Source organism: Macaca fascicularis, chromosome 6 (genome assembly GCF_037993035.2).
Source record: "Macaca fascicularis isolate 582-1 chromosome 6, T2T-MFA8v1.1".
Classification (NCBI taxonomy): Eukaryota; Metazoa; Chordata; class Mammalia; order Primates; family Cercopithecidae; genus Macaca; species Macaca fascicularis.
The window spans coordinates 116165965-116188918 of NC_088380.1; the positions used below are offsets into that span (position 1 = coordinate 116165965).

Consider the following 22954-nt stretch of genomic DNA (forward strand, 5'->3'; position numbering starts at 1 on the left):
TGGTGCTGTTTCCTGGAACCTGTAGAAAACGTCAGCAACTGGAGTCCTGACCACATTTTTGGAGGAGGGTGGTGAGGGAATGGGATGTTATTATTTGAGGTCAGAACTTGGATCCTGTGTAGTGACTCTGGCAGCTACTAGCTTGGTGGCCCAGCTGCAGTAGTCATGAGTCCCTTGAGTGCCCCGCCAGAGCAAGGGATGTTGGGCTTGGAGTCCCAGCTTTTCCCTTCACAGTCATTTGGCACTCTTACCTGCATCTGAGCAGCTTCTGTTACTGTCATACCTAGGCAGGTGTGAGATTTATGAAAAATGATTTGCCTGGGCAAAGAGTGTATTGCTTCTGCAATTTGGTGAGGGATTCTGTAACTATGTATTTTTTGTGCTCACATCGTGAGGGCATTTATTTCTTTGAATGAACAAGTGGCTGCACAAAGACAGATTCCACAATTTTGAAGAAATTCAGGCATGTTAAGCTCTCAGTCTGGAAAATACCATTAAAAGGTTTTCTATAACTGGCTTGTGGCTCATTGATAGACAGGTGGCCACAGCCCCAGTTCACACTCTTTTTGGCCTCAGCACTACACATCTTAAGGGGTGGAATGGGCACTTGGAAGGTTACCTGTCATTTTATCAAACTCAAAGGCCTTCCTGTTAAGTTCCAGAGATCTGACTAAAGGCAGGGTTTTTCTGTTGAGATTGAATAGTAGCTGACTGACCAGGGACTGCAGCAATAACGATGACACCCCTGCTAGAAATACAGACTCTCTTTTACCAAATCGCAGTTCCTATATTTAGCTTTAATGCGGCGCTTCTTAACTGGGAATGTGTGAGAATCGCCTAGTGAGCCATTTTAAATTATAAAAGGCAGATCTCTGCGCTTTTTCTAGGTAATCCCATTTGTTCCCATTGCTTGAAATTCATATTTATTCTGGCCACTCAAGTTTATATATTTAGCCCTGACTTCTTTCCTGAGTTCCAGACTTGCATGTTCACTGACACCACCATTCAGCTATCTAATAGTTTCAGAATATAACATTTGCCCCTCTGTCTCCGCCCCAATAACTGGCTTGTGGGCCTGTTCTTCTAAAATGCCACCCATAATCCTCCCCCTTGCCCTAGCAAAAAACTCAATGCCATTTTTTGTTTTTTCCTGCCCCTCCCATTCCTAGCTCATCTTTCTTGTCATTCTTTCATGTTCCTTCCCTGCCTGTCCAAGCTACCATGGCTTTTACCTGGCAAACTGCAGCCTCTTAGTCCATATGCCCCACTGTGGCTCCAGAATGGCTTTAAATTTTTTAATTGATTGATTCTAAAACTCAGTCTAAGATAAAGATGTTGATGCTGCTTTTTCTGAAAATTACTTTGAACCATAAATGGTAACTCTGTCTTTTCTTAACTCCTTTATTCAGTTAGGTGTAGAGCCTTGTTAGACCAAATTATGCCTGTGGGAGACAGTTTATGAGGTTGCGCGGCCTCACCCTCCATTGCTTGGGCTCACAGCTCCTTTGGGTCATGGCTCTCCAGCTCTGATGATAGAGCTTTGGGCAAGACTTTCTCTAAAAAGGACTAAGCTTAAGAATACTTTATAAGCTTTATTTTTATAAGGCCAACTATTTGCTAGGTATATTAGTTTCTTATTGCTGCCGTAACAAATCACCACAAAGTTAGTGGCGTAAAACAAGAAAAATGTGTTGTTATACAGTTCTTTAGGTCAGAAGTCTGAAACAGGCCCTACTGGACTAAAATAAAGATGTCTGCAGAGCTGCATTCCTTCTGGAGGCTCCAGGGGGGAATCTGTTTCCCTGCCTTTCCAGCTTCTGGAGGCTGAGTGCATTCCTTGGCTCAAGGCTGCCTTCCAGCAATAGCATCATTCTGATTTCTTGTGTCCTCACATCTCCCTCTCTGGCCTGACTCTTCCATTTTCCTCTTTTCCCTTATGATTACATTGGGCCTACTCAGATATTCTAGGGTTTTCTTCCCATCTGCAAAGCCTTAAAATTAATCACATCAGGGAAATTCCTTTTGCCATGTAAGGTAAGGTATTCACAGATTTCAGGGATTATTAGGACAGGGACATCTTTGACTAAACATTATTCTACTTACTGTACCGGGCACTATTTACATTTATTTGCATATACTAACTAATCCTCATAACAACCCTGTGAATTAGGTATTATTAATTCTCCCCATTTTACAGATGAGGAAGCTGCAGGACAGAGAAGTTATGTAACTTTGAACTTGCCCGAAGTTACATAGCCAGTAAGTAGTGGTGCCAGAATTCAAATTTTGGTTGGCTTCAGAGTCTGTTCTTAATTATGATGCATACTATCTGGAGGTGCATATTATAGTACCCTTCAAAGTGATTTTTCAAAAGCCATACTTTTCACATATGTAGCAGCAGCTGCAATAATACCTTCTTCACTGCTTACTTGTTGGCAGGTCCTGTGCTAAATTCTTTCATAGCCATTCCAAGCAATAGGTGTTAGCATCTGCATTTTGCCCATAAGAAACTGAGGCCCAGGATTAAGTTACTTCCCCAAGATCACATGGCCAATAAGTGCCGAAACTGGTATTGGAAGCCAGATAGCCTGAATAGGAGCCAGTGCTTAGCCATTAAGCTGAATTGCTTTCACCTTTATCTGGTGAAGGACATCATTAACGATAAAGGTAATCTTTGCTCGTACATGGTGGGCACATTTGATGACATAATCAGAGTCCAGAAAGAACTTGGTGTGTTGGAGTGATATATTGAATCTAACAGAATTAGATTTGAAGGGAAAGAAAACGTAAATGAAAGGTGGTATAGATCCTAAGTTTCAGATACATGCATACACATTGGAGTAAAGTTTTGTTTCTTTTGAATGCTACCATTGGTGGGTATATTATAAACATATCTTCTACAAGTCTTATAACTAGAAACTTGATTTGGTTGAGTGCAGATCTTATATCACTACCATGATAGGAAATAGTCCAGAATTATCATGGGGTTCTTTTTCCAAACTCCCTTCACTCCCCACATGAGGTGAAAATAATAGTCTCTTGAGCTAGGTTAGTGATGGTAGTGAAAATGGAAAGCTTTTGATTGGACTGTACGGAATCCATAATCTTTGCTCTAGAAAGGGAGTCACATATTGTACTATATTCACCAGGTCATGATTGTCATCCTGTGGCCAACGTGGGTCCCATTCTATATTATTTCCCAAACAGCCCATGAAAACCACCCTATTAATTAGCTCTTTCCTTCCCATTCTTACCTACTTTTTGGAATGCAGTGAAGACTTCTTTTGGATTTTCTTTCTTCAAAAATGGTTAGTGTGTTTTGTTTTTATTTGTATTATTTTTGGTGTGGGTTTATATGCCAAAACATTGAATACTTGGAAAAAAATGTTATACGCCATTTTTCTTTCTTTCCTTCCTTTTTTTCTCCCAATAAATACTTAAGGTCCTGCTGTGTGCTAGGTAGGTAGGCATCAGGCTACAGTACATTGAGTAAAACAGCTATGGTGCCTGTTGTCAATATAGGGATTCATTTAGTGAGGAAAAGAGGGAAGCAATACATGAATAACATAGATAATTGTAATAAAACTATGGAGGAAACAAAAAATAAGTTGAGATAAACCATAACACGAGGAGGCCTGTTTTAGAATGGCTGGGGAAGGCTATGCAGAGGTGACATTTGGCATGAGAGTTAAAGCATTATGTAAACAGAGACCATGTACAAAGGTTTTAGGGTGGGGTGGGGAGGAGCTGGCTTGGAACAGAGAGAAAATCAAGGTGAAGCTAAGTTGAGAGAAAGACATATTCAGTCCTTACTGACTGTGGTGTGCAATGTTTTGATTTTGAGGGTGCCTAACTAGGTAGAGATTAAAGCCCCTTACTGGAGACCTGAGGACTGTGGGTGTCTTTTTGAGGAGTATGTTTTTTGGACTTAAGTTTGAAAGACAATTTGAGGCATCAGGTAGGCATTTGAATATATGGGTCTGTTTTGCAGAGGCGAGGTTCCAGCAGGAGATATAAATATGGGAGACATCATGGAATTTAAATCATGGAGTGGATGAGATCATGTAAGAGAGTTTAGAGAGGTAAGAGGCTCAAGAAGCTAACCTTGAGGTACTCTAACATTTAGAGGTTGGGAGAGAAGGAACCAGCAAAGGAGACTGATAAACAGTTGGCAGGAGGAAAACCTAGGGCATGTTGTACTGGGAATGAGTAAAGAAAACGTTTCCAGAGGGAAGGAGTGCTCCATTGTGCCTGATACTCCCTGAGATGATGGATAAGGTAGGGGCAGAGTGCTTTTCATCAGGCTTGTAACATGGGAGTCTTTGGGGACTTTACAGGGTCAGTTTTGGAGGAGTGGTGAGCAGATACTGATTGTAATGGGCAGATGAATGAATGGGAGTTTGTAAGGAAGGGGGATAATGAGTAGAGAGAGACTTTTGATAATCCTGGTACATGAAGTGAGTGGGGCTCTGGAGGGGAATGGGAATGTAAGGTGTTTTATTCAGGGTTCTCCAAAAAGACAGAACTGATAGGACACACACACACCACACACACACGAGAAGGGAGTTATTAGGAGAATTGGCTTATTTGATTATGGAGACTGAGAAGTTCCACTATAGGCCATCTGCATCTGCATGCTGGAGAACCAGAGAAGCCGGTAGCAGGACTTAGTCTAAGTCTGAAGGCCTCAGAACCAGAGAAGCCAATAGTGAACTTAGTCCAAGGTGGAAGGCCCAAGAACCCAGGGACCACTGGTGTGAGTCTAGAGTCTAAAGGCTGGAGAACCTGGAATTCTGACATCCAGTGGCAGGAGAGGAAGAGCTGCTAGGCTCTTGGAGAGAGAGGGTAAGAATTTGCCCTTTCTCTGCCTTTTTATTCCATCTGGGCTCCCAGTTGATTGGATGGTGACTGCCACATTTAGGGCACATCTTCTCCACGTAGTCCACTCACACACCATCTCCTCTGGAAACACTCTCACAGATACACCTGGGGCAGCTCAATAATTCTAATCAGTTGCCAAACCACCTGGGTTTAACTTTCAGTAGATAAAGGATGGGCTCAGTGCCTACTGAAGCTCTGAGAATAATCTGTGTTTGACCAGCTGTCTGGATATTCTTTTATCTAGTCAAGTTGAACCTCAAATTAACCATCACATGGGGTTAAGCACAGAAGGGTGGAAGCACAGGAGTTTGACTTTTTTAGATGTACATAGCATATAATAAATATTAAGTTGAACCATACGAAACTGGTGATATTCGACCTATGAGATTGTTTTACCTATGAGAATGGCAATTTCATATAGTTTGATCTAATAGAACATGTTATATTACTGAGAATGAGTTGCTTTTAGAAGTGGAGCTTGATTGAGCAATATTGAGAGGGTTTAATCAAAAGGACAAAGAACAGAGTCTTGGAGCAGTTGAGATAAATGGGATTGTTGCTCTGCAGAGGGTTGGCCTTTGAAGCAGGGAGAAGGAAAGACACACACTTTTCCAGGAAGGCAGGAGAAGATACACAGATTCAACCATGCTGGAGGGATCACGATGAGGCCAATACCCAGCAGGTAGTATCCTATTTGAGGTAAATAATTATGTAATAAATGTACGGATTTAGCTGTAGATACACACTGATTTTGTTCATAGGACTGAGTGGGTACTGATCCTGTTCTACCTTGTGGTAGACTCTTAAGTTTTTTCTCTCAAAGGTCTTTGATAGGTGATTTTTTGCTTGGTTTTTCTCTTTCACTAAAAGTGGAGTAAATCAAATATCATAATCTCCTTCCCCACTCCTGAGCAGTGCAATGCTGTGGCCTCCCTGTAGAACTGATTAGCAAATCAAAGAATAAAGGAGTTTTTTCACAGGTGATTTTCTTGCCCTACAGAAAATTGTCTTTTTCAATGTTACTATCAGTATTCTTTGACTTCTTAGCATAATTGAAGCATTATCTATGATTTCTGTTTCTTTAATGCAGACTACAAGTGCATCCTTTTAAGGTCATTCTACTCTTCTCTGTCACATGTACAGAATTTGCTTATGAGGTGTGTTCATTTCAAGAATTTAACCTGTTTGGAGGGAGACTTCATTCCACTACATAATATAATTTTAGAAATGATGTTCTTTAGACCATTGTGTGCACATATCCCTAGGCCATAGTTTTCTCCATGTACTTAATTCAGTATAGAATTCCAGGTACTGATCATTAATAATATCTTTAAAGCTAAATGAGATTGAAAGTCATCTTTAATGGCTGTAGGATCATTTTTTCATGAACTATCTCCTCTAATGTTTATTTTGAATAATACTCTTATCCATGGATTATGGGACCAAGGCCATAATAAAAATATTCCCAGTAAGGGTTGTCTTCTTATTCAGTGTGTACTTGTTGAGCTATAGGCAGTTTTGCTGTGTATGTGGCTCTAAAATGATCTTTTCCTCAAAGTACAGAAAGATCTGGAGAAATGTGGGCACTCATGTATTAAGTTTGTAGTATTGTAATATTGTAAGTATAAGATAAAATGTGGTATCTTTTTTTTTTTTTGAGACTGAGTCTTGCTCTGTCACCTAGGTTGGAGTGCAGTGACGCGTTCTTGGTTCACTGCACCTTCTGCTTCCCAGGTTCAGGCAATTCTCCTGCGTCAGCCTTCCGAGTATCTGGGACTACAGGTGCTTGCCACCACACCCAGCTAATTTTTATTTTTTATTTTTTTATTATTTATTTTACTTGAGACGAAGTTTCGCTCTTGTTGCCCAGGCTAGGGTGCAGTGGTGCGATCTCAGCTCACCACAACCTCCGCCTCCCAGGTTCAAGCAATTCTCCTGCCTCAGCCTCCTGAGTAGCTGGGATTATAGGTGCCCACCACCACGCCCAGCTAATTTTGTATTTTTAGTAGAGATGGGGTTTCTCCATGTTGGCCAGTCTGGTCTTGAACTCCCAACCTCAGATGATCCTCCTGCCTCAGCCTCCCAAAGTGCTGGCATTACAGGTGTGAGCCACTGTACCTAGCTGCTAATTTTTGTATTTTTAGTAGAGACGGGGTTTCGCCATGTTGGCCAGGCTGGTCTGGAACTCCTGACCAGGTGATCCACCTGCCTTGGCCTGCCAAAGTGCTGGGATTACAGGTGTGAGCCACCGCACCTGGACAAAATGTGGTATCTTTTTTTTTTTTTTTGAAACAGAATCTCGCTCTGTCGCCCAGGCTGGAGTGCAGTGGCTGGATCTCAGCTCACTGCAAGCTCCGCCTCCCGGGTTTACGCCATTCTCCTGCCTCAAGCTCCCATGTAGCTGGGACTACAGGCGCCCGCCACCTCGCCCGGCTAGTTTTTTTTGTATTTTTTAGTAGAGACGGGGTTTCACCATGTTAGCCAGGATGGTCTCCATCTCCTGACCTCATGATCCACCCATCTCGGCCTCCCAAAGTGCTGGGATTACAGGCTTGAGCCACCGCGCCCGGCCCAAAATGTGGTATCTTTAAAAGCTCTGTGATGATGGCATTTTGGACTAAGGTGATGTTTTATTTTATGGAGATGTGTAGCTGTACTGCTGGCAAGATGAATCAACATGTTCTAATACTGCTTGTAATAAGAGTAACTTGATTTACCATTACCTACTGCGGTAAATTGGTATCTTCAGTATTGGAAATATTCAACAGAATGTATCAGAAGGGATTTCAAAAGCTGTAGTCTATGGTGTTATGATAAGTGAACAAAAGCATTTCCCCTATTCCAGACAGCCTTTGATAGCATATGTATTTAGGAAAATATATACAGATTGATCAACTGTGTACCTGACTCAAATATTTTTAGTTTCTTTGGGTTGAACTTTGGGTTATGCCAAGGGATCCCCTTTGGTCTTCTCATGGAGAATCACTTGTAACCAATGTTGATGTGCACTTACAAAGAAGGGTGTAAAGGTTTATAGGACGATACTGCTCGACAGCTTTGCGGATCTGGAATCTACACAGTTCAGCTAGCTTCTCTATTTGAGTCCTGAACTAGTGCACTCATCTCCCGTTTCCTTTGCTTTGCCATTTCCAGTTGTAAAGTGATGTGTGCTCCCTCTCTTCCCTTTCACTAGTGCAGTGGGGCTTGTCTTTCAGAATGAAATCTGTGCTAAAACTTTTTCTTGTCTCTGTGTATGCTGATAAACAGGCTTTAGAGTTCTATCTTGTGGTGATATATCACCCCACCCCATCTTAGATATGACAATTGCCTTTAAAGGACTACAGTTTTGATGTGTAGGGGGCTCTTTCTGTTACGCGCTTCTAAGTAGAGAGGCCTGTGAGAACACCTTTCAGGTCTGAGGAGGTATATGGCTATCTTGTGCTCCTTTCTTCTCTAACATCAGGGCTGTAGATATTCACCCCTGGTGTTGTATTGCCCCCAACCCCTGCCACCCCCGGTGATTTGCTGCTAATTTTGGCTTTTTTTTTTTTTTAAATTCCAAAATCTCTTGCAGTCTCTTCGGACTTCTGCCAATTCTGGCATAGTTTGCTCAAATGATTGGTCTTTTCTTGGTAGATCTCAGTCTCTTAACTTCTCCCTTCCTCTTGTTGAACTGACCAATAATCTGTGAGTATAACCCTTATATCTTGTGTGTTATATGGTCTTTCATATTTTTTCCTAAAGCATATCATGCTATACCTACTATTTTTAAATGGCCTTTTCGCCACTTTATCTTCTGAAAATACCTTTCCTTACATTTCTGTTTTAAAACAATTTATATTTCTAAATTTTCAGTGGGTGACATCCCTTCCATGATAATGAATCTATCGTTTGACCAGTCCCCTACTTTTGGGCATTTGGATATTTTCTGTCTCTTTTCTCTTTACCCTTCTTCCTTCTTTCCTTTCTGCTTTTCTGTTATTTCCTGGTAATGAGTATCCGGAGTTGTTTGTTCACCATGCATATTGTTTTTTAAAACCCTAATGTTTTAAATGTTTTAATGTTTTAATGGCCGGGCGAGGTGGCGCACGCCTGTAATCCCGGCACTTTGGGAGGCCGAGACGGGCGGATCACGAGGTCAGATCGAGACCATCCTGGCTAACACCGTGAAACCCCGTCTCTACTTAAAAAATACAAAAATTAGCCGGGCGCGGTGGTGGGCGCCTGTAGTCCCAGCTACACGGGAGGCTGAGGCAGGAGAATGGCGTGAACCTGGGAGGCGGATCTTGCAGTGAGTGGAGATGGCGCTACTGCACTGCAGCCTCGGCGACAGAGTGAGACTCCATTTCAAAAAAATAAAAAATAAATAAAAAAAATAAAACCCTAATGTGGGTTTTTTGAGGCTTTTGCTAGTTATAACATCACCTTGTATGTTCAAAGACAGAGGCTCGTATCTTATGCATGTCTTCATAGCATATATGCCTGACACAGTGGCCATTCACTAAAGAATTATTGTTGAGTTTCAGAAATATGAGGGCCATTTGACAAATAAATGAGTACCTACTATGTACTTGGAACCCAGGATATAGGGGTGAACAAGGTAAAGATTGTCCTTGCTCTCATAAAGTGAGGTATTATTTTGTATAACAAGGTTTATGTTGTAGAGATGGTAACCCTCTTAATGTGAGGATCAATGAAAAAAATTTAAGACACACAGTATAGCAAAAGCAGACTGAATGACTTAGGGTGTGGTTACTTGGGAGATGTTCATGCTTATGGCTAACTGAGTTGACTAATTGATTTTTCCATACATGGTATTTCTTATTTAGGATTATCCACTAGTGTTAAGGGATTGAGATGGAATGATCTTTTTCAAGTTCATACTTTTTTGACCCTTAAGGGATTGAGATGGAATGATCTTTTTCAAGTTCATACTTTTTGAACCCTTGTAACTCCAGTCAGTTATACTTAAATTAAAAACTTCATACTTGAATATAATATGCTGTTGTGCTTAGTGATTCCAGAGACCCAAAGATCTTTTAGGACTGAGGTTGGGGGGAACAGAAATATTTCCCAAAATATTTTTGGTCTTTCTGTTGCACGTCTTAAAATATGATTAAGCAAAGACTGCAGCCGTGAAGATTTTCTGCTATAAATTGGTGTTTCAACCCTGGCAGCTGTTCATGCTTTCTGCGATCCCACTTATAAAAGTGGAAAGTGAAGGGTGAGTGGCTGCCCTCGTAGGCAACCACATAATTAAAAAAAAAAAAATGTGTATGCCTCAGCAGATCTATATTAGTATTTCATATAGCTGCCTTTTTCTTTTTTATTGTAGGGCCAGCTCTCAATGTTGCAAGAAAAAATAGACCATTTGGAGCGTTTGCTGGCTGAGAATAATGAGATCATCTCAAATATTAGAGACTCAGTCATCAATTTGAGTGAGTCTGTGGAGGATGGTCCGAAAAGTTCACAAAGCAATTTCAGTCAAGGTGCTGGCTCACGTCTTCTGCCCTCACAATTATCCCTCTCAGTTGACACTGCAGACTGTCTGTTTGCTTCACAAAGTGGAAGTCACAATTCAGATGTGCAGGTAATGTATACATTCATTAATAATCACTGGGCTTTTTTTTTGTTCTTTTTAAGATTTGACGTGATGTCTGTTCTGACTTGGTAAGTTGCTTAAACTCTTTGGATTATAGTTTCTCTTTTTGTAAAGTACTTTGATTAGTCACATGAACATAATGTTCTGTTTAGTGATAAAATTCCATAATTCTGTTGTTCTCAGTTTATCTTACTATTTTATACTTATGTGAATACAGTCTTTTTGTATGCTTTTCAGTCTTATTTTCTGTAATGGTTGAAAACCTTTAGAGGTTTAAATTTTGCCAGAGATTTTTTTATTTAACCTTCCATTGGAGAATACAAGAAAAGCCCTGTTCTTGTCATATATCAGTTGTACATTATAGATTTTGTACAAAGTAAGGTTAGACTTTTTTTTTTTTGCTTAATATCCTTTTGCAAGAGGGAAGGGAATTATTCTAGAGCTGTACTTTCCCGTTTGGAAGCCCCCATCCACATGTGGCTACTGAGCACTTGAAATGTGACTAATGTGGCTTGAGATGTGCTGTAAGTGTAATATACACACACAGTGTTTTAGACTTAGCATGCAAAATATCTTAATTCATTTATATATTGATTATGTGTTAAGATAATATTTTGGATATACTGGATTAATGAAATATTAAAATTAATTTCAACTGCTTTGTTTTACTAGACAATTAAAAATTTGGCTTGTGTAATATTTCTCTTGGACAGCGCTATTATAGAGGGCAATGGAGTAAAAAACCCAGCGTCAGAAAGGCCTTCTGCCTTTCTTAAACTCAGAGTGTTTCACTTACACTGGCTTTGCAAATTAGAGCAAGGCTGTGTTTAACCTTGTGCCTTATACCAGAAACTGGATTTTGGTGGAAGGATCCTAAGGGGTGAATATTTTAAAGTTTGACAAAATTATTTGGCTTCTGGCCTTGTTTTCGAATATACACTTTCCACTAACTGCTGAGGGACAGAGAACATGATATGATCTTGAGGTCATGGCTCACAGGCCAAGCTGGAAGCTGGGGAGAGTGGAGCTGGCCAGGTCTTGCATCTGCAACCTCATCAGCTAGAATGTAGCCAGATTCTGATAGGATCAGAATCCTGTGCTTACAGGGATGGCTGTTTCTGTGAGGTTTGACTTTATTCAGTTTTTTGTTGAGTGCTTCTTAAGTACCTAGCTAGCCTTGTTGTCATCCATGATAAGGAACAGCAAAAAAAAAAAAAAAAAAAAAAAAAAAATTTATATATATATATATTTGTTGTGTGGTCTAAATCTGGGCTGGACAGAAAGGAGTTGCAGAGCAACCATGGAAGTCAGGCAGAGCAAGTCAGGAGGGTACTGGGAGAGCTGCAGGACTGAAGGAAGAAACAGAGACTGCTAAGACATCCTCCTACCCAGTTCATTTCCAAAGATTTGTCGGCTCATCCTTGAGAAGATTTTATTTTATTTATTAAAGTCATATATTCCATAGGGAGAGAAATATTATTGCCTTAAAATACTTTGTATTGACTTTTATGTAATTTGTTTGGCCTTTAAATTTTTTTTGTAACTCATTTATATATTCGGATGTGAGTTTTGTAATCTAGTTTTAACATAATTTAAATTTTACAAAAGGTTGTTTGGTTGTGTTGTCACATTTAATATTATAGAGACTGTGAAGAACAAAAGTAAAGTTTTAGATTTTTTTTTCCCACTGTTTTTTCCTTTGCATCCAAACATTATTAGCCAGCAGGAATACTGCATTGAAAAGCTAGAAAACATTAGGATACATAAAAACTAAATCTCAATTTAAAAAATTTTCTCAATTTTTAGATGATTATGCCTAGTTGACCCTGTTGTAGTTTTACTTCTAGGATAAAATAGGTAGATAGAACATATGCTACATGGAAGAGTAGCTATAGATAGATGTATTTTTGTTCAGGTATAGATTTTTAATATACATGAGATTTACTATAAAATAAAGACAGCTCAAAGTAAAATATCATTTTCAGTACTATTTTTGAAAATACTGAAATATCTGGTCATTATCAAATTTCATCAGAAATTTTTTTCTTGGTTCTTTTTCTATAAATTTCTATTAAATTGTTTTGGAAATAAAGTAGGGGAAGAAGGAATAGAATGAACTTATTTTTTATGAGAAGCAGATGGGAGGGGATTATTTATCAGGGTAGTTTTGTAGCACAAATAGCATTTCAAGCCTTTAAATGGTGATGAAATATTTTCTCCTCTAAACTCCTCAATTAATGTCTACCGAAATAGTTTTATTTTATAAAATATATATGCATAGTATAGCAGTGAATAATTTTGAGCAAATATTTACCAACATTAAATTTAAATTAATAATGGTTAAACTTTAATTTTTTTTCTTTTACATTTTTAGATGTTGGATGTTTACAGTCTAATTTCTTTTGACAATCCAGATGGTGGAGTTTGGAAGCAAGGATTTGACATTACTTATGAATCTAATGAATGGGACACTGAACCCCTTCAAGTCTTTGTGGTTCCTCATTCCCATAACGACCCAGGTAATTATTTGCACCTCAAAAAAACCAGGAGGTTATTAAGTTCCTTTAGGCCTAGAGTCTTTCAATGAGAGTCTGGTAGAGGCCACTTCTCAAATTTTTGAGACATTATTCTCTGACTTTTAACATTAATGTATTCCTTTTATGTGTCATTATGTTTTAGTGTTCTCATTTTATCAATTTATGTGCCATTCAAGGATAGTATCTGTGCAGTATGAAATGGTAATAAACAAAAAAGAAGGGCTTGCCTTTGGGAGAAAAACGGTATATACTTTTAAGAGACTGATTGTTGATTTTAGTAACTTTTTGTAAAATATTGCATGGGAGAATTATTTCATGTCTATGAAGTCTACCTTTAAAAGAGGCAGAATACTCATGGGAAAGTTTGAATCTTTAAAATAGAGAAGCAGTATTAAATGGTTTAAGAACCTTGGTGTTGATTGGTTTCAGGCACATACGAATGTGAGTCTCAGCTCTCTGTATTTATCAGTGTTAGGCAACTTTAGGCAAGTTACTTTGTCCCTCTGAGACCAAATTTTTTCCCTGGTAAAATGAGGATAATAGTATCTGTTTCAGTAGGGTGAAAAGTAAAAGAATCATGTATGGCACAACAGTAGCTGCTGTCATTATTGTTACTACATATGATGGCGTTTATTTACAGGGGCCATAGATTTCCCCCCCTCCCGCTCCCCCCTCACCCGCCAAGATTAGGGGAAATTGTTTCCATTGTAATGGAACATAGGATTTGATATACGTCTTTGTTGGTTTGAGTACACAGGCACAGATAATTTATTTGCCGCGTTTTTTTTTTGTGGAGGTTAGGTGGGGGGTGTATTTCTAAAGACTTATTTTGAAGGAGTGTGTTACTTTTCTTAATATCTTGATTTCATGATTACTGTCAGAAGCACTAGTAACCTAATAATTTGAAGGTTTTTTTCTTTGCTTCCAACATTCATTTATCTTCTACTTACATTTTTTCCCCATTAGTTTATTGGCAGATATTCCTATTTTTCTATTTCTAAGACAATAAAACATGTTACTTTAGGTCTGGACACATGATTTAGTGAAGCATTTTTTTGTGTGTGTGTGCTGCTTTTGGGTGTGAGATGTGAGCTTAGATATTGAAATGCTTGGATTTCTAGACTACTTCAATATTTAGTATGCACTGACATGTAAAGTGTATGAAATCAATATTCTGGAAATTTGTGATGAGCAATTACTGCACATCAGCTTCTGACTTGATTTCCCTATCTTTGATCTTAATGTCTTTATCTTTTCCTACAAATACCTGTTGGTGTTATGTTTTCCTCATATGTATTTTAGATTGTCTTTCTCCTTAATCTTAGCCTGTACCTTTTAAATCCAAACTCAGGGAAGGCTGGGCATATGGAAAGACTTCAGGGATTTGGAGCCAGGCAGAATGAGGCTGGTATCTTGGCTCTGCTGTGTATTGCCTGTGTGTCCTTGGGCACATTGATTTGTGTATCTGTAAAATGGAGATCATACAGGTGGAGTAGCATCTTAAGCCAGGGTTAGTTATAAAGTAATTATAAAAGGTGATGAAAATTACATCTAATCCAGATTTCTTTGCTATTTATTCACTTGAGTACAGATTAGTTAGTACATTTGCATTTAGGGGATGCATATGAAAAACACATATCTTTGATTACTTGACTCACACTCAGTGAGGTGAGGTGCTCACACTTAATGTAGGATCTAGACAGCTTATGGCACTGCAGATTTTTTTTCTCTATAAATCTCATAATCACTGTTGAATATTCAATTATTGAGTGAAATGGTGAAAGAGCCACTTGTAATATCTAAATTGTTTTCTCTTTGCTTTGTGCCAATCACATTTAGTTTAATTCTTGTTACTTAATTGGGAGAGTGATGTGATTCCATAGTATAATCTTCCTTGTAGGCTTAAAAATATACTTCTAAGTATGTCTTGTGAGCCTTCCTCATATGAAGCCCACTTCTTCCTTTTTCTTGATTTTTTTTAAAAGACCTTTATTCTGTCCCTTTTTCTGCCATTTTTAATTCTCACCAATCTCATTTCTTGTTATTCCATACATGGGCTTTTAACTATAATAGTAAAATCTATGGTTTACCAGGCAGAGTGCCAGATGTTTTACAAACATTTAGTGCATACCCATGAAGGTTAGTGCCATGATTCACGATGAAGGTGTTACCAGGTTACACAGCTAACAAGGGGCACCAGAATACTTTCCTGACAATTTACCTGGATCTCGCACTAAAGTAAATTCTAGTGGCAAAGAACATATGCTCCCTATTAAACACACTCTCCTCGTGGCCTAGCAGAACACTTGGCATATAGAATAATTGCCAAAAAGATAAGGCCTCTTTGACCTTTCTCGAAGCCCCTCCACCACATACTCATACTACACACACACACCTCCACACTTGCAGGTCTTCGCAGATGTAAACATTTACAGCACTTTTACTTGGTCTCCTCACTAGAATGTTAGCTCATTAAGGGCCAGAACTTTGTTTTATTCACTGCTGTGTTGGGAATGCCTAGAATCATAACTGGCACATAGTACTGAGTCATTAAGAGTTTGGCTAAATAAGTTAATGAGCTAATGAATCTGACTCTTCAAACTAGGATGAAACATTTGACTTATTCCTTGGCCTAGGCTTTTCTTTTAAGTTCCCTCCTTCCTGATGGCTACTTATTTCTTTTTTTTTTTTTTTTTTTTTTTTTTTGAGACGGAGTCTCGCTGTGTCGCCCAGGCTGGAGTGCAGTGGCCGGATCTCAGCTCACTGCAAGCTCTGCCTCCCGGGTTTTTACGCCATTCTCCTGCCTCAGCCTCCCGAGTAGCCGGGACTACAGGCGCCCGCCACCTCGCCCGGCTAGTTTTTTGTATTTTTTAGTAGAGACGGGGTTTCACCGTGTTAGCCAGGATGGTCTCGAACTCCTGACCTCGTGATCCGCCCGTCTCGGCCTCCCAAAGTGCTGGGATTACAGGCTTGAGCCACCGCGCCCGGCCTATGGCTACTTATTTCTACTCTAAAACAAACAAACAAAAAACTTATTTAAATTACTCTTTTGTAATTTTGTATACTAGAAACAGGCCTTAATAATCTCTTTGAGGGCAGGATGGCTCTTGATTTTTAGACTTTTTTTTTGTTGTTTGCATTACTATTCCTGCTTAGTTAGTAGGTCATCTCCTGAGTAGACATCCTTAATAAGTATTCCTGACTGTAATCTCTTTCGGTATCCTAGTAACTATTGCTGAATCTTTTTGTCTTAGTAAAAGATGTTAACGACCCTGACTCTCACACCCTTCTCCACTTGGAAAAAATAATTGTCAGAAACAAACCTTTTAAAACTACAGTGATTTTTGCTGTCAAGCAAAATGCTAGAGAGAAGAATCCACTGACTTAATAATTTTCACTATTCCTTAACAAAAGTAAAATATTGGCAAACTAAATTATTCTGTGAAAACCTGAATTATTCACATCATGAAAAACCATTCTTTTTAATAGAGGAAAAAGAGAAAGATGTGTTCATATACGCTCCAAGTCAAAATGTGACTCTGTAATGGGAAATCTTTGTATAATACTCCTAAATGAATGTGAGGTTAGGCAGTGTTCTTTCTAAATGAGATTTATAGAGAGACTTGTTTGCATTTTCTGCAGCAACAATTTAAAACGAGCTTTAGCTTAGTAGTTTGTTTCATTGGTGGATTTTTGTCTATTGGGGATAGAAATATTTGAAATAGATTTTTAAAAAATTGTTGTATTTAGTTCCCCAACTTTGTGAATTTATGTTGCTGTGTTTTTCTGTATATAGATATCTTTCTTTTTGGACTGAGTTGGTAATATCCCTCAAGAAAAGGTAAATTTCACAATATGTTGGTATCTTAATAAAATTCCAAATTATGTTACAGTCTGAAAACATGTAACAATTGTCATAAAATATTTAAGTGTTTTACATGAGTACAAACTGAATTGGAAAAGAATTGTGAAGTAAATGCTGATAACTTTGTACTGTTATGCTTTTGAAAGTTTTGAATCGTAGACCATGAAATTAAATGTTAGTTGATTGATACATGTTCATGTTGTATTTAATAAGCTGATTAAAACACAATTACAGCACTTTTGTATCTACAGTCTTAATTCTTTGCTTCCCACTAGTTAAACTGCTGAACTGTTTGGTTAATTTTACTTCAAAGAAATCACAGTGTGTGGAGAGAAGATAAGGTATACTAAATGGAAGGTTGGACAGCATATTGTTAGTTAAGCAATTTGTGAAATGAACATTAGAAAATAATCCCCCTTGTGGTATGACTCTAAAATAGTAGGAAGACCTAGGCCCAAGAGTTACACTGGAAAATAATTTTCTTTTGTGCATTTACAATTCTTTTGCAGAAATTTTTATTGACTCAGAGGGTGATTAGGACTTTTCAGCTTTTTTTGTGTATAAAATTAGGAGACAGATGTTTGCATTTAGTATTATGATAATTATGTATCCTTTAAAAAAAGTTTGTAAAAAAAGAATAAAAACATGAGGAAATCAGTGTAATATTTTCAAATATTTCCAAGTATAGTTAGAATTTGAAAATAGTTCTGGTCAGCCATAGTTGGCTAATGTCTCTATCGGGGTGTCCAATCTTTTGGCTTCCCTGGGCCACATTGGAATAAGAATTGTCTTGGGCCACACATAAAATACACTAACACTAACAATAGGTGATGAGCTAAAAAATAAAATTGCAAAAAAATTTCATAATATTTTAAGAAAGTTTACAAATTCATATTGAGGCTCATTCAAAGCCATCCTGGGCCACATGCAGCTCGTGGGCCGCAGGTTGGACAAACTTGATGAAAGGTGGTGGAGACTTAGAAGTCTGGTTGCTAACGGAACTTTACTGATCAGAATGAGACGGTCATCAGAAGGAGAAGTTGTATGTGAACACTGTTTGGGGAGTACTTTATTTGGTATAGCTACTGCAGGATAAAGTGGATTCTTTGGTTTTGACTGCCATAATGGGAAATTTTAGTTTCTGGAGCTAAAATAGTATGAGGAACGACTGAGATCTGGCATTTATTGCCTGTCCCGCGTCAGGTGAGTGACAGCTCTTTGTTGCTTTTTACTTTGTGTAATTCTTTAACCCTGAAAAGTGGTAAATTAAGCCACATTTAACAGGTGAGGGCAGTGAGGCTAAGTTAGGGTATAGTAATTTGTTCAAAGTCAGTTAATTTAATTATACATTCTCAGAGGTTGGTGAATTGAAGCTCAGGGTTGCCTGATTGTAAAATCTGTGTTTTTTCCATTTACGTTTTTTTATTGCCTCTTACGATACTTTACTTAGTTAAAATTATTCTATTCCTTTTCTTCTTGTGTTGTAGGCATTAGCCAATTTAACACATTTATCTGGACTTTGGATTGTTAATAGAGTTGTCAGATTTAGCAAACAAAAATATAAAATAGTTACACTTGAATTTTCAATAACAATGAATAGTTTGTGTGTGTGTGTGTGTGTCCCAAATATCACATGCAGCATGCTTATAGTAAACATTTATTTGTTGTTTATCTGAAATTCAAATTCAACTTCACTCTGCATTTTATCTGACAACCTTAATTGTTAAGGAAATTGTAGCACTTAAGAGTTAAATGGCTCTATATGGCTATTTAGAATTCTGTTTTTAGAGATCTCTAAAATATGTGTGTTGAGATTCCTTTTTAGAGGAAGAATAGATGGTTTGGTCTCTCATTGGACTTCATTCTTTGAGGAGCACATATGTTAAGCAGCTGCTGAGAAATGTAGATGATCATTAAATAGCTCCTCTTTCTCCTAATTTCAGTTACCTTTGTCTATCTTTCAAGCCTGGGTGCTTCAAAACTCTCCAGTGCCCTGGTAATACAAATAATTACTAGCACTTAGGGAATTATTATGTTCTGTGCACTATTCTAGGCATTTTACATATATCACATCCATTACTCCTTTCAGCAACTTTATGACAGAGTCCTGTGGTTACCCTCACTTCATGGGAGAAGTGGCAGGAGAGAGCATAAGTGATCTGTTCATGGCAGGTCTAGGTTTGAAATCAAGTGATCTTTTTCTAGAACCAGGACTTATAACAGTTTTTAATATATTGCCTTTTGTGGATAATTCTGAAACCACAGGCTGAGCATATAGGAGGAAAGTATTTTTAAGTATTTCCAAGCCAAATGTCAACTACTTTAGTATTATTAATCATAAAAAAGATTTTCAACTGTCTTGCAAAAGTGGACATCTCACTGCACTATCTCCTATCCTTCTTTTCTTTCTGATTTTTCTGGTTTGTCTTTATTGAAATGAATGTCTCTGTCCTTAAATACTACATTAGTACATGAAATGGTGAGTGGTTTTCCTCATTACCACATTTTCTACAATTAGAAAGTGATTTACAAGCAATATTTTCTAGCTTTTGTTTTGTTTTTTGAGATGGAGTCTTGCTCTGTTGCCCAGACTGGAGTGCAGTGGCGTAATCTTGGTTCACTGCAGCCTCTGCCTCCCAGGTTCAAGCAATTCTCCTGCCTCAGCCACCTGAGTAGCTGGGATTACAGGCACACGCCACAGTGCCCAGCTAATTTTTTTTGTATTTTTAGTAGAGACGGCGTTTCACCATGTTGGCCAGGCTGGTCTTGAACTCCTGACCTCAGTGATCCGTCCGCCTTGGTCTCCCAAAGTGCTGGGATTACAGACTTGAGCCACCACACTCGGCAATATTTTCCAGCCTTTAAGTTGGTTTCTTTTAGAAACTTTGATAATTTGCCCAGTATTTGTCTAAAGCTAAGTCATGTACCCTAAGAGTAACCCACCAAAGAAAGTCACTTTTCCTTCTCACAGTGTCTCTCATATTTTAGACAGTTTTCTCATTATTTCAAAAAACCAAGCTCTGTTGGGGAAGACTTACTATGCCTGAAGTATTGTCAGTGTTAGATGCTCATAGATGGGATCATTAATAAGGGAGGGGAAAAGCTTTAGCACAGATTTAGAAATTATCCTAAATTTTGCAGCTATGAGGTAACCAAGTATGCAGGTCTTCTAAGGGGCACTTAGAAAAGCAATATAATAAGGGGTCACAGTTGGACACTGTATGTATACAGCTGCAGGATGAACAAAACGCCTGCTGTCCTAACAGTAATGCAAATAGGTTTTTTTGTGTGGGGTAAAATTTCATATGGATTCAAAAAATGATCTTTCTCAAACAACGTCATTGAATTAAAGCTGATATGCTTAGAAAACTATCAAATGACACTGAATCAACTGGGAAAAACAGGTTAGATTATTTTGGAAACCTGCGTTCAAAATCATTTAGAGGCATCAGCAGGTTTCTAGATTTTCCGAATCTCATAGGTCTCAGGAATCCTTAACTTCATCTGTGACTGTCTGCTTACCCTCTCTTGGAAACTTAGTCGATTACTAAGTTCTCTTCATTTTGTCTCCTTGACCTCTTATTTCCCTCTGTTTATTTCCACTGCAGTCCATAACCATTTTTTACAGAATTTTGCAGTGGTCTCATTTTCTGTTTCTTTCCTTCTACTTTGCCTTTTTAGTCTTCACACTCTTAGTACAGTTATTTTTGAAAGCGCAGGTCAGAAAACCCTCACGTCCTCTTTCCAAAGTTCTCTGTAAGAAACAGGAATGGTTTAGAAGGGTTTCAATAATCTGTCTCCCACTTCTATTTTTATATTTATTTCTCACCATGTTTGCATCATGTACCCTGCAATGCAGCCATACTCAACTTCCTGTCTTTTCCATATGCTCTTCCCTCTATTTGGAACTACCAACCTTTTTCTCTCTCCAGATGATGACTAATCTAAGAATCTTTCTTCTTTTCTTTTGGTAAGACTTTACCATTTCTTTATTTCCATGGCATTTTGTTCATATTTTCACTGTAGAATCTGTTTTCATTTAGCTTTGCTTTATTGCTTTGCCCTTATTAGATGCAAGGTACGTGTTTGAATGAATAAATCAGAACGTTAATTAAAACTCTTTCACAGTTGATCAGGGAGGAAAAGCAAGCTTAACTTACAATAGAAATGTTGGAATTAAAATTAATCAGCAGCATATTTGAGTAATAGTAATACCATTTAAGATTGTATGTTACCCTTTAAGTATATGACTAGAAGTTGCAGTTGAATATTGAAGGATTACCGAGTGATGGAAGAAACCTGTTTGTCATTTGTTCATAGAAAATAACTTAAATGCTAGATGAGAACAATAGACACTGAGGATTCTGAAAGGAGGGAGAGAGGGAAGGGGGAAAGGGTTGAAAAACTACCTGTTGGGTACTGTGTTCACTGTTTGGGTGATGGGATCAGTAGAAGCCCGAACCTCAACATCATGCAATATACCATGGAACAAACCTGCAAATATACCTCTTGAATCTAAAATTTAATAAAAGAGAATAAATTATTAGAACAAAGGATATTTCTGTTTTTAATGAACTTTATTTTAAAATTTGAGAATATTTATCACATTGAAATGGAAAAAAATCTTAAGGCTTAAGTTGCATGTGTTAATTGTTTATTACCAATGTATTATTTATCTGGATGTAATTTTTTTTTTCAAAAACTTCTCATGTTTTCCTGAAGGTTGGTGCTTATTTAACTTTTGAGTGGAATTAATATACTTTAAAAATCATTATTAATAAAAATAAAAATAAAAGAAAAAATCATTATAGCAATTAAAACCATAGCAGTGTAACAGTACTTTGTGGAGCGGGGTGCCTTCTTAGGGATGGGTGTTTTAATCATTCTAGGGCTGACAGATCCTCTTAAAATGTAAATATTTTGGAAACTTAAAAATGTTGGACAATGATTATTAGGTATCAGAACAGAGAGGGAACATATTAAAGCTAATAGTGTTGTATCATTTTATCTTTAGTTTCATTTCTAGTTGAAGTAATAAATTTGCATTTGTACTTTTTCCCAGAGCTTTTGGCTATACCTTTCATTCATCGTATCAAGTACTTATTGAACTCTTGCTTTTATATGTTTGCATTTTAAACATACTAGATTAAGTTTGAGTGGCAGTGTGTGCTCAGGCCTGCTTCTAAAATTTGCAAGATCTGGGGCAAAGTACACAGAGGCCCACATACCCTGTGTTTAAACATTTAAAAGTTATAAATCAAAGTAATAAATTGCTAAAGAAAAATAGGTCTTCTCCTCTTGCCTGGAGAAGTAGCTCAGTGATCTGGAAGACCAAATGTAGGTTTAGATTGCTGTAGCTCTGGGGAGGGCTAGCCTGTGGGGCAGGCCAACTGCCTTCTCCTCCCCGTCCTGGCCGTGTGCCAAACCAGGAAGGACCTTGCCTGAAGAGATCCTGGTGCCAGGTCTACATCCCTACAAACTACAGCCTCTTGGCCACTGTTTAGGCTAGAGAGGTTCCCATTTGTTAGGGTTAAGTGCCCTGATGGGGAAAGACTTACAAGAGTCCAGTAGGCTTCCAGTTTGGGGCTGTTTAGACAGATTTCTGGACCCTGGTACTCAGAAGGGCAGGGCAGGCTCTGGGTCAGTTTGTCCTGTGGATTTATCCAATTGAAAGGGGTGTAGTCAGAAGAATAGGGAGGTCCTTTTAAAGTCCAGGGCTCAGGGCCAGGTACCTCTTGCCCAGGTCCTCATGGTGGTACTTACTATGTGCCCTTGGACCTAATAAAACTAAATGTTCCTGAAGAGCATCAGAACTCCACATAGTCTCTAGATTTCCAACCTATGGCTGGGAGCTCAAAATTTAAAAAATAAATTGTGATTTGTCTGTGAACAGTTACTAGGTACTTAATTGTTCATAGACATTGAATATAGGCAATAGAGTTTCCAGCTTTATTAGCTGTTTTTTATTTTAGAACTTAAAAAAATAATTAAATAGTGGTATCAAATTTGGGTTTATGCTTGCTTTGTGGAACTTGTAGTTATGCACTCTTTGTTTTAAATATTTCCCCA

At 38.1% G+C, this 22954-nt stretch overlaps 1 protein-coding gene across 5 annotated transcripts in view; it reads left to right on the forward strand.

Annotated features, from left to right (window-relative positions):
- The window catches only part of MAN2A1 (mannosidase alpha class 2A member 1), a 175565-nt gene that overhangs the window by 14549 nt on the left and 138062 nt on the right, over nt 1-22954 (forward strand). For 2 of the 5 annotated variants that reach the window (XR_012414002.1, XM_005557492.4), the window contains exons 2-3: nt 10217-10471; nt 12858-13002. Coding sequence is in view for 1 of the 5 variants with exons in the window: in XM_005557492.4 (XP_005557549.1) it covers nt 10217-10471; nt 12858-13002 (400 nt within the window). In the remaining 4 variants the exon portion in view is untranslated. Of the gene's footprint in view, nt 1-10216; nt 10472-12857; nt 13003-22954 lie in introns of those variants that run through there. The other 3 variants (XM_073994015.1, XM_073994017.1, XM_073994016.1) reach the window with 2 other exon arrangements.